At 36.3% G+C, this 16281-nt stretch overlaps 1 protein-coding gene across 1 annotated transcript in view; it reads right to left on the bottom strand.

The window, feature by feature from the left end:
• Positions 1 to 1163: 1163 nt before the first annotated feature.
• The window catches only part of SNAPC1 (small nuclear RNA activating complex polypeptide 1), a 28749-nt gene continuing 13631 nt past the window's right edge, over positions 1164 to 16281 (bottom strand). Inside the window, exons 9-10 of the mRNA XM_012777653.3 lie at positions 8618 to 8716; positions 1164 to 7086 (exon numbers count right to left, since the gene is read on the bottom strand). Of these exons, the coding sequence (XP_012633107.1) occupies positions 7052 to 7086; positions 8618 to 8716 (134 nt within the window). The 3' untranslated portion in view covers positions 1164 to 7051. The remainder of the gene's footprint in view (positions 7087 to 8617; positions 8717 to 16281) is intronic.

Raw genomic sequence — 16281 nt, forward strand, 5'->3', positions numbered from 1 at the left:
AAGAAGACTGATGCTTATAAAAATGTTTTCTTCATAGCATAATCTGTAATTAGCAAGATGATCAGGCGTCATAGCTTGCAACTGAAAGCAAATTAATGACATAATTGATTCTGCAGTGCTTAGCATTTTGGGAAGATTAGCCTCCTTGAAAAATCAGAGATGTTTAACATTTTCAGAAGTACACCAACTTCTTTCAAGCCATTAGGTTAATAAGACACTAACTTATAAACAAATAGCAATTGGTGACATAAATGAGTTAATATTTAGGCAGCCAAACTAAGTGGAATCTTGGTAACCTAGGAGACACTCCGGGCACAAGTCCAGTGAAGACGGTTCAGTAACTTCTGGGTAAATAGGAGGCCATCACCTAATTCTTTCTGATAGAAACTACAGGGACTCAACCCTAGAAAGGAGAGATCCATGTTTATACAACCTTACTCGAGTGCCTTCCCCGTTCATGCCACTGGGCAGGTAGGACTCAGGCAGAATGCCATAGTCTTACCTGCGGAGTCAGAGAATAGTCTGGGCCATCAGAGTGGTTAAAAATCAAGACGAGAAGTCACGGAAAGGACCAATCACAGAGAGGGAAACTCCTAAATCTAAGTATAAAATCCCCTCGGATATTTGACTGCAAGCAGGACAAGAAGTCCAGTGATTCTAGAGCAAATAAATAGATGGATATCTGAAAGTACTGAGCAGACAGACATTTCAGCAGCTGGACACTCAGGGGTCTCCCGAGTTCAAAATTCAAGTCCTGCAAACACTTCATGCTTTCCACTAAATTTCAAAAGGGCCATGCCTTAGAAATAAGGACCACTTCTAGGACTAAGGGATTTACCCCTAAAACTATGGAGAAAACTAAAATAGATCCACCCCAACAAAGCCTACAATCAAGCCCCTGCAAGCATTAATACAAGATGCTCTGTCAGTAATTTAACTGCCTCTTAGAAGAAAGCTCAACACTCTTCAGAGGGACATATTAGAATCCAGAGTCTCTAACATGTATATCATACAATTTAAAAAATTACTAGACAGGGAAAGAAATAGGAAAATGTAAATAAATCAGTCAATAGAAATAGATATACTGATGCCTCCAACGTTGAAATTAGCAGAGACTTCAAGATAGCTAGATAAAATGTTAAATCTATAGTATCTATAGAAAAAAATGGTTATAATAGGTGAAGAATTGGGCATTTCAGTGGAGATATGAAAAAGAATGAAGGGGAAACCTTAGAACAGGCGTCCTAAAACTACGGCCCATGGACCACAAGTGGGTGTTTTTGCCTGTTTGTTTTTTTACTTCAAAATAAGATATGTGCAGTATGCACAGGAATTTGTTCATAGTTTTTTTTAAACTATAGTCCAGCCCTCCAACAGTCTGAGGGACAGTGAACTAAAAAGTTTGAGGACGCCTGCCTTAGAACTAAAATTAAAAAGTTAGTGAATGAGATTAACAGCAGATTGAATGTAAGAGAAGAAAGGAGTCATAAACTTGGAGATAAATCAAAAAGAATCATCCAATCTGAAGCACAGAGAGGAAAAATTGCTGGGGGAAAACACCACAATAACTTGTGGGACAGTATTAAGTAGTTAATAGATATGTAATTGGAATCCTAGAAAGAGAAGTGCAGAAAAATACATATGATATACCAGAAAAACAAACCACACTAGGCACATCATACAAACTGCTGAAAACCTAAAATAAAGAAAAAAACTTAAAGCAACCAGAGAAAAAGGGTACCTTATATCCCCCGCCCCCCCCCCAAAAAAACCCGTAAGAATGAAAACTAATTTCCCATCAGACACAAGGAAGGTTGAAGACATGGAACAATCTTTAAAGTGCTGAAAGAAAAAAAGTTGTCCACCTAGAATTCTAAATCCAGCAAAAAGTACTATTCAAAAATAAAGGTAAAATAAAGACATTTTCAGACAAACAAAATCTGATAAAATTGGTCTCCAATAGAGCTGAGCTTCAAGAAATTAATATTAAAAGTAGTTTTTCAGGATAAAGGAAAATTATTCCAGATGAAAGCATAAACTTGCATGAAGGAATGAAGAGCAGTGAATAAGGTTTACATGTGAGTAAATGTAAGACTATTTTTTTCTCTTATTTTTTCTTTGTTTAAAGCAAGAATAAAAATGCATAATGGGGCTGATAACATCAGAGTAAAATATATGACAACAATATCACAAAGGATGGGGTGGGTAAAATGGAATTATACCAAGTTAAGGGTATCCATCCCTAATTTATTATAGGCGCATTGTAACCGCAGAGCAAACCCAGGCAATCTGGGCCCAGAGCTGATGCTCTTTACCACTGTACAATGCTGCTGTTTGTCAAGTGAGCATTTTTGCCACTACTTGATTATACATGAAGTTGCAATAGTGACAATAATGTACAGCATCATTATCATTTCAATCAAATCCATGATTAGACTGAGAAATCCATGAGATTCTAAAGGTCTGTCCTGCTCACAAACTCTACTGAGGAAAGCTGCCAGAGATGAGTCCTTCCCCATAATTTGCTGTGCTCTGTGGTATGTGACCCTCTACACTGCCCACAATTGACTGTACCAGGGATCTCTGCCCTAGTTAAGGGAAGCCATACTTTTGGTTGGACATAAGAGAGGCCAGTAGCCAGAATGACCCAGTTGAATAATCTCTGCCCGATCAGGGGGCTCTATTTTGGATTCAACTAATAGAATCAATCCTCCTTCAGGCACAGCAGAAGTAGCAGAGGAAGAAATTGGCAGAGAGAAGCTGGGGAGCACACGAATAAGAAGATGCATATTGTGACTACACAGCAATGAACACCCACTTTGAAAAGGAGGACACAACTCAGTCATCTGAGCAGCTGATGTTCCCCACATGAAAAAGCCATTTTTCCAGTTCTCCAAGAAGCTTTGCCTCTGATGAGGCCATTGTCTTTTCTCTGTATTTTTAAAATAAGCCTCCAGCATTTAAGACAATGTGTGTCTTGCTGCAACCTCAAGGAGACTGTCCAAATTTACCATAAAAACAAACAAAAAAAAACAGGCCTGCAATTTACAGCAGATTAAAACAAATAATTCAAGCATAAGATTTATCACATAAAAAGAAATTGTACAATCTGAAATCTAGGCTTTGACATTTGCTTTAATATAGGAAATAAGATATGCAATGAACATTACTACATAGTTGTTCAAAAGATAAATGAAAATGTGAATAGTTAAGCACCCAGAGTTTTCTCAATGTCATTTAAAAAGCAAGCATTTCAAACTGTAATTAAATTCAAGAATCAAGGGTAAGTTAGGAAGGCATTAATAACTATGCTTAATTTCCTAAGCTCCTTACATCAAAATGAAAGTAATTTTCCACTCATAAAGTTCATTTTTAAAGATACTTCAATTAAAGATATTTTATCTCTATGTATGAATCTTTTTGTCATAACCAAAATAGTTTATGGAAAAGAGAATATGTATTGTAGCTAATCCAACTTGAAAAAAAGAAACCAGGGTCTCCTTGTCAGTTGAGCCATGAGAACTTGGTCTCTTATCATTCTGAGGATCTGTGTGTAAACATGTAAGCTTTCAATTATTATTACTTAAGAAAATCACCTCAAAAGTCACCTCATTATTTAGGTTTCCTTGGCATTCAAGTACTTTTTAAAAGCTTACTTTCCAGCTGCAATTATTTTGAAGTTCAGCATTTGTATCTTTATATTTCCAAAGCACTATGCAGTTAATATTTTTGGATAAGTCAGTAAAATAGTTTTGCACCATTTAGATAAAGTTTTTAATGTAGTTCTATTATCACTGTCCTGAAGAATACCTGTATAAGACAAAGTCTTTGCCCAAAAGTTGGTTCATTATCTCTCCTTTGGCTTGCAAATGGCACAACTGTTGTCTGTCTCAGGGAACAAGCAGTTTAACTGGGTGTTAATAAAGAGACTGGGCATGTCTCTCCTCATTGAATACATCCATTCACAGTTAGAAAAACTTTGAGGCATTAAGAAAAAGGGGCTATAAATCCAGATGGGATCTTAGGTATGCTTACAACAACATAAACCCGTAATAGTATAAAAGAAAACAAAGGCCGCACACTGATTTCTCACAGACAACTGCACATTCGTGTTCTTCTGAAGAAATTGAATAGGGATACTTTACTTTCAAAGTAAAAAATATTCCCCCAATTAAGCATTCATACAAGCTGTATTTTATGATTTCACTTCTTTTATTCATTTTTTTTTTTTAGATAGGGTCTCCCTGTTGTCTAGGGGTGCAGTGGCATCATCATGGCTCACTGCAACCTCGAACTCCTGGGCTGAAGCAATCCTCCTGCCTCAGCCTCCTGAGTAGCTGGGACTATAGGCACACACCACCACGCCTGGCTAATTTTTTCTATTTTTTGTAGAGATGGGGTCTCACTCTTGCTCAGGCTGCTCTTGAGCTCCTGGCCTCAAATAATCCTCCCTCCTTGGCCTCCTAAAGTGCTAGGATTACAGGCGTGAGCCCCTGCACCCTTGTTCATAGTTTTTTTTAGATACCCCAAGTAAACCTGGCATATAACATTAAAACTACTATACTTCCAATTCTCTACTTTGAACAATACTTTCAGATACTGACATTTCTGAAAGAGGTATTGTTTTAAAATACTGCTTATTTTATACACACTACAACAAACACAACCTCTCTTCCCCCACAAAATGTTAATTTGGCAAATATTTAATATTGAAATCATGTATTTATGACTTGGTACATGTATTTTGTTATAATCAAGTTGGCAAAATAGCTTAATGTAATTGGTGACTAGTATTTGGACATCACGTTTTAACTATGAAAACCCACTGTTAACACAAACATTTTCTATTGAAATCTGTTCCATAAGCTTCAATTTCACATTTAAAGCAAATTTATCAAGTGATTCACAGCCTATCTTCAAAATACATTCATGAAAAACTCACTATAGCTTAACCACTGCATTCTTGTCAGAAGTACCAAGTTAACAGCTCATATCTGCTTAACACAATTTTATTTTTAGCTATATTTCTGCTAAGATTCACGCTGTATTCAACTGGCCACAATTACAAAGACAGATAATGGGGATCTAGAGTCACCTGCAAATACTGTTAATGGGAATGTAAACTGGCAGTCTTTCTAGAGCCCAACTTGGCAATTAACAAAATGTTATATTTATACAGTTTGACCAAGCAAATTCATGTGTAGATTCATCCAACCAAAATCTAGACCCAAAGGTCAATGCAATATTGTTGGGAATAGTGACAAATGAAATGAATCTGTGTAGAAAAAAAGGTAACATAACAGGCCTAAGATTGCTATCCTTAGAAAGGACTGGTTGCAGGGATGGTCCTTGGCTAATATCTAGAAACTTGACTGGTAAACAGTTCCCTAATGATATAAAGCTTTCCCTAAAAACCCAAACCCGGGTATATGAAGCCATCATGAACTGATATCCTCTACAAACTAGAGCCACCTTGCACTGGAACTCACCTGGTTTTAAAATACACTTTCCTTCTTGTTTAAGCCATTTTGAAGTGGGATTTTACTGCTTACACTCAAAGTATCCATCTGGATTTCCATTTCTGTTGGCTTGTATAAAGAGACACTAAAATTATAGGCCTGAGCCCTGTGTTTATATCCCAGAAGCATCACTTACTAACTTTGTGAAATGATACCATGTATTTTTTTAAGTACAGTTGTGGAAAAATAGAGGCCAACTCATTGTGTTAGCTGCACAGTGTTTGTAAACTTCAGTGATCAGACAAATCTAGCAAATAGTCTGGTATACAAGTGGCCAATTATGGATCTACACTTTAGTGTGCCTCAACTCTAAAATGTTTAAATCCTAGAAACTCTGTCCAATATCCACATTAGGAAAACTGCCTCATCTATTACCAGAAACATCTGATTTCAGTCAAAGGAAACAACTGCTTTTAGTAGACAATGTGATAGTATGAATTCTAATAAGTGAAAACTTTATTTGGGTCAGCATTAGTATTTTGATTTTAAAAGATTATATATATAGATAATCACACATTTTCACTTGCAATATATTTGCAGATTTGAATTTAATCTTCAACCCAGACTTTAAATCCCTAAAAAATACAATGGAAAACGACATGAAGTATAATCAACCATAAAACAGGATAAGCCAACCACATGATCTGGAGATGGTCTGCTTTGGGCAGTAATTCAAACAATATGGCTCAAGCAATCTCCAATTTAATATATGGGAAGAGAACTTAACAGAGAGGCATATTCACAAAGCTCTACAATTTTTTTCTGTTAATATAAACTGATATACAGAATATAATACATTTTATGTACCAGAGACACATTCTAAAATTTACATTACTATTCTTAATTATTATATTAGAAAGAATTAGGAGTTAAGTATTACACTTAAACAATGTATTGACTAATCATAATATATATAAATATGGACACATACATACATATACCTATATATAAACATACATGTATATTAGACCAAAGGAAGCTTTAAAACAAGCACTAAAGAATATTTAATTAATTCCAGAGGTAGAAAATGAGTTGTGAACTTTCTAAGTTATAAGTTATGACCATTTAAATTTCATATACTAAAAAATAAAGAACATAAGGCAAACACTTTATTGCACTTAACCATATAACATACAAAATAGTAAATATACATCATAAACAAATCCTACCAGACTATAGCTACAAAATAGTAATTTGCATATAATAAACATTAATATTTTAAGAAAAAAGATTTTAAAGTTATAGGAAACAGTAATCTGCAATTATTTCTATTATATATTAAATACAAATTTTATCTCCATTTATGCATATGTCATAAAATAAAATGTTAAAATTAAAATTCAGAGAAAATACTTACTTTTTTTTTATACTTTTATTCTAGAACAGTGTGAAGGTATTGACATTTCAAGGAAATAATCTACAGTTTCCCAGAAGAATTATTTTTAATACTGGCAGTCTCCATGTTCCATACACAAAACATAAATCTTCTGTCAGAAAGCTCAAAGTTAAAAACTCTACACCAGGCTCTTTGTTTAGTGTTTTCTTTTCCTCTTGGGTACAGTGAACTCTAAAGACATAAAGTTAAGAAGTCAGTGAGGTCTAAAAAGAATAACTCACACTTAAATGGTAATACTTAATTGATAATATACATTTAAACTAGATGTTTAATTATATAACACAATAAGAATGACCTCACAACAAAGACTCAACAAGAAATCTTAAACCTGACACACACATGAATTTTCTCTTCAAAATGATACAGCAGTTTAACACTTACTATTCTCCATTGAGATAGTAAGATATAAATCTTACTAAGATATTAATCTATTAAGATGGTGGATCTCGGTCATCCTAAATCCTACTTAGTAAGTAATGTTACTTTGAAGTCATTTCACGTGAGTATGCCTTCCCTATAATTAGCATATATCCTGTATATGCTAGATATGTATATGCCAGATATTTAGGCCAGTACTAAGTAAGATAAAGTGACTAAGATTTCCAATTCATTTCAATTATATCTGCAAACATAACTCAAAACACAAGTACCATATATCTTTCTCTGGCTACCATAGCAGATACCATAACCAACACTCAAGTGTCCATCCAGAAACAGCTGTGAACCTAAAGGTTACCAATCATTACAAGCAAAGAAAGTAATACAGAAAATACAAAGACACAAAAATTATGAAAGATGTGACAAAACATACTCCCACCAATGAAAAACAAAAAGGGAATGGCAGAAAAACGAAAACAGAAAAGACAAGGGAAAAAATTAAGGAAAACAGATTCCTAGAAGAGAAGTACAGTAGGCCAAAGAACACTGTCCAGATGAAAACAGGTCACAGGTCTGGGAGAGACAGATATAAAAAGATGAAGGTGGCCAGGCACGGTGGCTCACACCTGTAATCCTAGCACTCTGGGAGGCCTAGCAGGAGGATTGCTTGAGCTCAGGAGTTTGAGATCAGCCTGAGCAAGAGCAAGACCTTGTCTCTACTATAAATAGAAAGAAATTAGCCAAACAACTAAAACTAGAAAAATATTAGCCGGTCATGGTGGCACGTGGCTATACTCCTAGCTACTCGGGAGGCTGAGGCAGGAGGATCGCTTGAGCCCAAGAGTTTGAGGTTGCTGTGAGCTAAGCTGATGCCATGACGGCACTCTAGCCCTGGCAACAGAGTGAGACTCTGTCAGAGGAGAAGAGAAAAAGATGAAGGTGATAGAATTCCTAATAAGCATCCATGTCCATATGTCCATTCATTTATTGTATTATCACTGACTTTTCTTTTTTTTTTTTTTTTTTTTTTCCTTTGAGACAAAGGTCTGTGTTGCCCAGGCTGATCTCAAACTCCCAGCTCAAGCAAGTCAGGCTGGGACTACAGGCACCAGTGGCTGGGACTACAGGGACAGGTGACTGTGCCTGGCATCACTGACTTTTAAGTCAATGATTAATAATATGATTAATACTGAAATTCTCCAATGAGCCATAGATAAAAGGATCATAAGAATCCACAGCCAACTGTCATGCTCTTGAATGGTTCTAACCCTTGATGCTCTACAAGCATGTTTCCTTCACTAGTTTGAGAAAATTTCATGTGTACCTGTTTCACTAAAACTTTCATTCTCTTCTTCCTCTTCTGTAATTATAGGCATACTCAGACTTAAAGATTTATCTTCCTTCTGTACATTCTGTATGTTACCTGGAAATAGTTAGAAAATGATTTTATGTAAAAATAAAGAATATTAATCGTTGATAAAATTTTTTACAGAAATAATGTCAATATTACAGCAACATAAAAATTATGTTTAAACTAAAAACTGAAATTGTAATGAACATAAATATGTATTCTAAAATACATATCTTTATAAAGTATTAACATAGTTGTATCTATGCTTTGAAAATAGCCTCTAATTCTTCCACTAAAATAAAGAAAACAGAGAAAATGAGAAAAAACAAAATTAGCCAGATACTTTATTTAATCTTTATCACATACAACAGGAGTTACATCAGAGAATAATAAGATGTGCTATTAATACTTCAACTTTATCAAATTAATCACAAATGTAATTTTTTTAAGTTTAATAACCTTGTGTTTGAATGCAGACACACTTTCCTCACTACATATGCACAAGACATATTTTTCTAGTCATAATTTACCACTGATTTTCCTTTTTCAAAAACACTGGATGTTTTGTACAACTCCTGTTACTTGAAGAAATAGTCTAATCAAATTTACCAGATATCAGCCTCACATCAGGTGCCATTTAGCACACAACTTCCATGTCCCAAAAGCAACCCTCATACAGTCACTCTTTATTCCTTATGCTGCATTTTCTTCTCCACAACACTTTTACCACTTGATATACTGTATATTAATTTGTTTCTTTATAGTCTCCCTCTTCCCACTTAGAGTATAAGCACTATAAGTGTAGATTTTGGTTTGTTTACATGATGTACCCCTAGCACCATAGCATATAAAAGTGCCTGGTATACGGTGGGGCCTCAATAATATTTATTAAATGGTTAAATATGGATTCAACTATTTTATAGCACAATATTTCATAAAGCAGATATGTTACAGTAGTAAGTACCTATCAACACAGAAAACAAGAAATAAGAAAATGAATTTAAGCTTTCTGCTCTGAATGCATATATGCTGGGATCCTAACAGAGTACAGATTTTATGGAATGAACAGAGTGCTAAGATGGAGCTGAGTGAACTGTACCAATACACATTCAATTTAGACACAATGCAACCTTAATACCAATTTCCTATTAAGCCACTGAAATGATTTTATCTTTACTTGTAACTCGTAAGTAAAATGATTTCTTACATGATCTTTAAAATGATAATCTTTTAGGAAACGTCTTTCCATAGCTAATCATATATCTTTTCTTATACTTTGAACCTATAAATTTTTTTCAGTTGCTTACAAAATTATAATCAGTAACATCTACCCAAAATTACTAATATTGTTCTTCCCAATTGTTTAGTCATGTCCATCTATTATCCATACTAATGATTTTTAAAAATCCACCTAACAGGCCGGGCGTGGTGGCTCACGCCTGTAATCCTAGCTCTCTGGGAGGCCGAGGCGGGCGGATTGCTCGAGGTCAGAGTTCAAAACCAGCCTGAGCAAGAGCGAGACCCCGTCTCTTCTATAAATAGAAAGAAATTAATTGGCCAACTGATATATATATAAAAAATTAGCCGGGCATGGCGGCGCATGCCTGTAGTCCCAGCTACTCGGGAGGCTGAGGCAGAAGGATTGCTCGAGCCCAGGAGTTTGAGGTTGCTGTGAGCTAGGCTGACGCCACGGCACTCACTCTAGCCTGGACAACAAAGCGAGACTCTGTCTCAAAAAAAAAAAAAAAAAAAAAAAAATCCACCTAACAGAATCTATCCAGGAAAGACAAGGTAAGGACTTCTGAGTTAAAAACTGACAGTTGATGCTCATACTAAAAAGACAAAACAAACAAACAAACAAAAAAACTGACAGTTGAAGGCCGGGCGCTGTGGCTCACGCCTGTAATCCTAGCTCTTGGGAGGCCGAGGTGGGCGGATTGCTCAAGGTCAGGAGTTCAAAACCAGCCTGAGCAAGAGCGAGACCCCGTCTCTACTATAAATAGAAAGAAATTAATTGGCCAACTGATATATATATAAAAAATAAGCCGGGCATGGTGGCGCATGCCTGTAGTCCCAGCTACTCGGGAGGCTGAGGCAGGAGGATCGCTTGAGCCCAGGAGTTTGAGGTTGCTGTGAGCTAGGCTGACGCCACGGCACTCACTCTAGCCTGGACAACAAAGTGAGACTCTGTCTCAAAAAAAAAAAAAAAAAAAAAAAAAACTGACAGTTGAAAAACAAAGCGTCATCTCGTCACATGCCAATTACTATTTTTTTTTTTTTTGAAAGAGACAGGGTCTCGCTCCATCACCCAGGCTGTAGTGCTTTGGCACAATCACAGTTGGCTGTAGCCTTGAACTCCTGCTTGGGAGATTATAGGCATGAGTCACTACAACCTGCCTTAACTAAATTTTATAGATCTATTTCTATATTAAATGAATCAATGTTCTCTAAAACATCTTAAAAACAATACAATGTTTCACCTACCTAGAATGAAGCCAAGAACCATCAAGTAAACACACACAACTGTAAGGCATTTTATCTCAAAGTCTACATATTAAATAAAGCTCATGAACTTTAGTCACAGGTATGTTCCTCTGGCCTTTATTCAGAACCTAATTACATTTATTGTACCGAAGACTGAAATAAACGGTCAACCAGTTTCCTGGTCCATTACAGTTTAGAAGTAGTAAAAGGGTAAAAAAAAAAAAAACTTGCTACAAACCTCTACACTGAGAACAGAGACATCTACTACAGTAAATGTGACAGAAACATTGTTTAAAAAATATAAGATATAACTGATAAAGTACTGCAGCATTTAGTATAAACTGCCACACACACTCAAGCTATTTTTTGATAGGATCATTATATTATAAAACCCAGTAAAATAATATACTCATGATGATTCCTATGAGTCATCAGGAGAAAATTAAATTATGTTCAGGATATAGTGTTCCAGAAAATGAGAAAGCATAAAATATATTTTATCTCAATATTTTTCTAACTATAAAAATGATAAATGGCAAGTGTAGTAGCTCATGCCTATAATCCCAACACCTGGAAGGCTGAGATGGATCACTTGAAGCCAGGAGCTCAAGACCAGCCTGGGCAATATAGCGAAATCCCATCTCTACAAAAAAGTAAAAAATTAGCCAGGTATGGTGGCTCATGCCTGTAATCCCAGCTATTTGGGGAGACTAAGGTAGGAAAATGGCTTGAGCCCAGGAGTTCGAGGTTGCATTGAGTTATGATCGTGCCACAGCACTTCAGCCTGAGTGACAGAGCGAGATCTCATCTCTTTAAAAAAAGACAAGTGCACACTGTTAAAAAAGAAACATAAAAAGGAATGAAATATATTTTATAAAGATATCAACCAGAATAATTAAATTTTTAAAAGTAAATTTTGGCCAGGCGCAGTGGCTCATGCCTGTAATCCTAACACTCTAGGAGGCCAAGGCGAGTGAACCGTTTGAGCTCAGGAGTTCGAGACCAGCCTGAGCACGAGTGAGACCCTGTCTCTACTAAAAAAATAGAAAGAAATTAGCTGGACAACTAAAAATATATAGAGAAAAAAATTAGCCGGGCATGGTGGTGCATGCATGCCTGTAGTCCCACCTACTCGAGAGGCTGAAGCAGAAGGATTGCTAGAGCCCAGGAGTTTGAGGTTGCTGTAAGCTAGGCTGATACCATGGCACTCTAGCCTGGGCAACAGAGCAAGACTCTGTCTCAAAAAAAAAAGTAAATTTTGACATTTTAATCATTAACTCACAAAACTAATTCCCCAGAGGGTCTCAGGTAGATAGTTTTACTATGCTCAAGCTAATTTGTTTGGGATACAATTATCTAATTCCCCAGAGGGTCTCAGGTAGATAGTTTTACTATGCTCAAGCTAATTTGTGTGGGATGCAATTATTAGTAATAGACCATTACTTACTATCAAAACCAGACATGCAGCTAGAATACAACTAAGAATAAACTTACTGATGTATATGTGTAATTTGAGCTCCAGATCCACATTTCTAATGACCTGGGAGGTAGCACAGTATAGCAGACTCAGGCTTAGATTTACACATACTCTCATTCAAGTCTCAGCTTTGCTAATTATTAGCTAGGTAACCTTGGACATATGAGCAAAAGTATAGCAGGTACGTGTTACATAAATAGTAGCCGCCATCATCTTGACCATCACATCATTACTATTACTGACGCCCTTCTGACAATGTGCATGTTATATTCAAAGAATGATGAACACATAAGTGAAGTTTAAATAATACAAACTTAAGTAAATTCAATCCATATGCTGAGCACATATTTATGAGCCAGAAAGTTATTATAAGAATTGAGTCTGGAAAGGCAGACTGAGGCAAATTCTCCCCCAAATGAAATCCTTATCATGTCATCATATTTCTCCAACATTAAAGACACCAGTATCCTCCCAGCTGCTTAGATGTTAAGCATTCTTGTCTCGCCCTTCTCCATCAGCCTCCATATTTGGGCTCTTATATCTATTAGCCTGCTTCTCTAATTCCTACAACCACCTGGCCAGATACTCATTACTCCTAAACCTCAACAACTGCAACAGCCTTTTCCTTTGTGTTCTTATTTTCAATTTGTTCCCATCTACCTACCATCCTACTCCGATTGATCTTCTTCAAGGAATACTCTGGACATACCACCTTCTTGCTCAAAAGTTATAGGTAACTACCCTCCAACTACCAACTTAAGTCTAAACTTCTTGATTCCACATTTAGGCCTGGTCATGATACAATCCTCAATAAAGTTTTCCAGCATTAACAGTTAACTCCTCAACATATCCTTTACACTCCAGCCTCTAACTGTCTTAAGTCTATGGAATTATTATGTTTTTCTTATTTTTTTAAAAAAGGACTTTGGATCTCTTCTGATTACTAAAGTGATACATGGTTATTACATAAAGTCCAAACATTACAGAAATTTGTAGACTTGACAGTAACTCAATATCCGATCCCTGAAAATTAACCACTGCTAACACTTAATATAGGTATAGATTTCTTATAATGTGCTTGTGTGTATATATTTATTAATAAAAATGGGATCATATTCTTCTTTAAAAAGCCTTTTTCAGGCCAGGCACGGTGGCTCACGCCTGTAATCCTAGCACTCTAGGAAGCCAAGGTGGGCAGACTGCTCGAGGTCAGGAGTTCGAAACCAGCCTGAGCTAGAATGAGACCCCGTCTCTACTATAAATAGAAAGAAATTAATTGGCCAACTAATATATATAGAAAAAATTAGCCGGGCATGGTGGCACATGCCTGTAGTCCCAGCTACTCAGGAGGCTGAGGTAGCAGGATTGCTTGAGCCCAGGAGTTTGAGGCTACTGTGAGCTAGGCTGACGCCACAGCACTCACCCTAGGCTGGGCAACAAAGCGAGACTCTGTCTCAAAAAAAAATAAAAATATATATATAAATAAATAAATTTAAAAAAAAAAAGCCCTTTTCACTAAGCAATGTATTGAACTATTTTGGATATAAATTTTCATGTTGGCCAGGCGCGGTGGGCTGGGCGAGGTGGCTCATGCCTGTAATCCTAGCTCTCTGGGAGGCCGAGGCGGGCGGATTGCTCGAGGTCAGGAGTTCAAAACCAGCCTAAGCAAGAGCAAGACCCCGTCTCTACTATAAATAGAAAGAAATTAATTGGCCAACTGATATATATATGTAAAAAATTAGCCGGGCATGGTGGCACATGCCTGTAGTCCCAGCTACTCGGGAGGCTGAGGCAGTAGGATCGCTTGAGCCCAGGAGTTTGAGGTTGCTGTGAGCTAGGCTGACGCCACGGCACTCACTCTAGCCTGGGCAACAAAGTGAGACTCTGTCTCAAAATAAATAAATAATAAAAAAATAAATTTTCATGTTAATATAGAGCAAGCTTTTTCAGCTTTTTAATAACTACTAAGTATTCCTTTGCATGTACTGACAATTTTACTTACCCTATTTTTTAATGTTGTATGTTTGAGTTATTTACGGTCTTTGCCATTTCAATTAATCCTACAGTGAATATTCTTATGTATTTGTCACTTGTATAGGATAAATTTCTAGAAATTGAATTAAGTTAAAAAAATGCACATTTAAAATTTTGACAGATGATTCCAAGTTGCTCTCTGAAAAGGATGTGCCAATTTACTCTCCCACTTAAATTCAGAGATTTTTATCTCTTCACACTTTCACTATCAATGGGTATTCAGTTATCTTTAATCTTTGCTGATCTAATAAATGACATCAAAATCATGTTTTAATTTGTATTTCTTTTTAACTTTTAAAGAAAAAATTATTTCTCACAGTTCTGGAGGCTGCGAAGTCCAATGTCAAGATGCTGGCATCTGGTGAGGGCCTTCTTGCTGTGTCATCCCATGGTGGAAGGTGAGAGTTGATTTATATTTCTTTAATTATTAGTGAAACTAAATCTCTTCATATATGCATTGACTATATGCATTTTGTGATTGCCTGTTCATGTGCTAAGCCCATTTTTCTACTGGTTAATGGTCTTCCTCTTTTACTATCTCTTCTAAAATTAGAAATGTTAATATTATCATCTGTGCTACAAATCATTTTGCAAGATCTTTTGTCTTTTATGAAACAAAAGGCTCCTCTTTCTGGAAAACTATGAAATAAAAAATACCTTTTCCACTGTAAGGAAATGAACTTTTGATTAAAGAGAAACTATAATATGAAGTAAGCATTTGGGTCTTCATTATTTAGGTAATTCTGCTTCAGAGTATTTACAATACCTTAGAAGCTACAAAGCCAGCTAGCTGGAATAGTTAGCTATGAAGGGTGATCTGAATTCAGATCATATTTTCTTATACTTTATTCTTTCTCATAGGTTAAATCTTCCCTGATATCTGGGTAAATTCAATAACAAATCTAAGGTATGTTATGGAGATTGTCTATAAATTAATTTCAGAGTTCACAAAATAATTGTTTTCGGTAACTACATTAATAAAATAGCTAATGAAGGAAGTAACATTTCATAAAATATCCCTGTCACACGCTCAAGATTTTTAAAAATTTTCATTTAATTTCTTTCTTTTCCTATCATGCACTTCTTTGTTCCTCAATCACATAAAAAAATCTGTTTCTCAAGTGTTTAAAAAGCAGCTTGAGGCCGGGCGCTGTGGCTCACGCCTGTAATCCTAGCTCTCTGGGAGGCCGAGGCGGGTGGATCGTTGGAGCTCAGAAGTTCAAGACCAGCCTGAGCAAGAGCAAGACCCTGTCTCTACTATAAATAGAAAGAAATTAATTGGCCAACTAATATATATATATAAAAAAATATTAGCCAGGCATGGTGGCGCATGCCTGTAGTCCCAGCTACTTGGGAGGCTGAGGCAGAAGGATTGTTTGAGCTCAGGAGTTTGAGGTTGCTGTGAGCTAGGCTGACACCACGGCACTCACTCTAGCCTGGGCAACAAAGCGAGACTCTGTCTCAAAAAAAAAAAAAAAAAGATCCGCCTGCCTGGGCCTCCCAGAGAGCTAGGATTACAGGCATGAGCCACCATGCCTGGCCACTATGATTTTATTTTGAATGTCTCTAATAACTAAAGATGCTCAGCATCTCTCTTCATATGCATATCTGCCATCCACATATTTTCTTTGGTGAAATGTGT

This window comes from Microcebus murinus, chromosome 6 (genome assembly GCF_040939455.1).
Source record: "Microcebus murinus isolate Inina chromosome 6, M.murinus_Inina_mat1.0, whole genome shotgun sequence".
NCBI classification, from domain to species: domain Eukaryota; kingdom Metazoa; phylum Chordata; class Mammalia; order Primates; family Cheirogaleidae; genus Microcebus; species Microcebus murinus.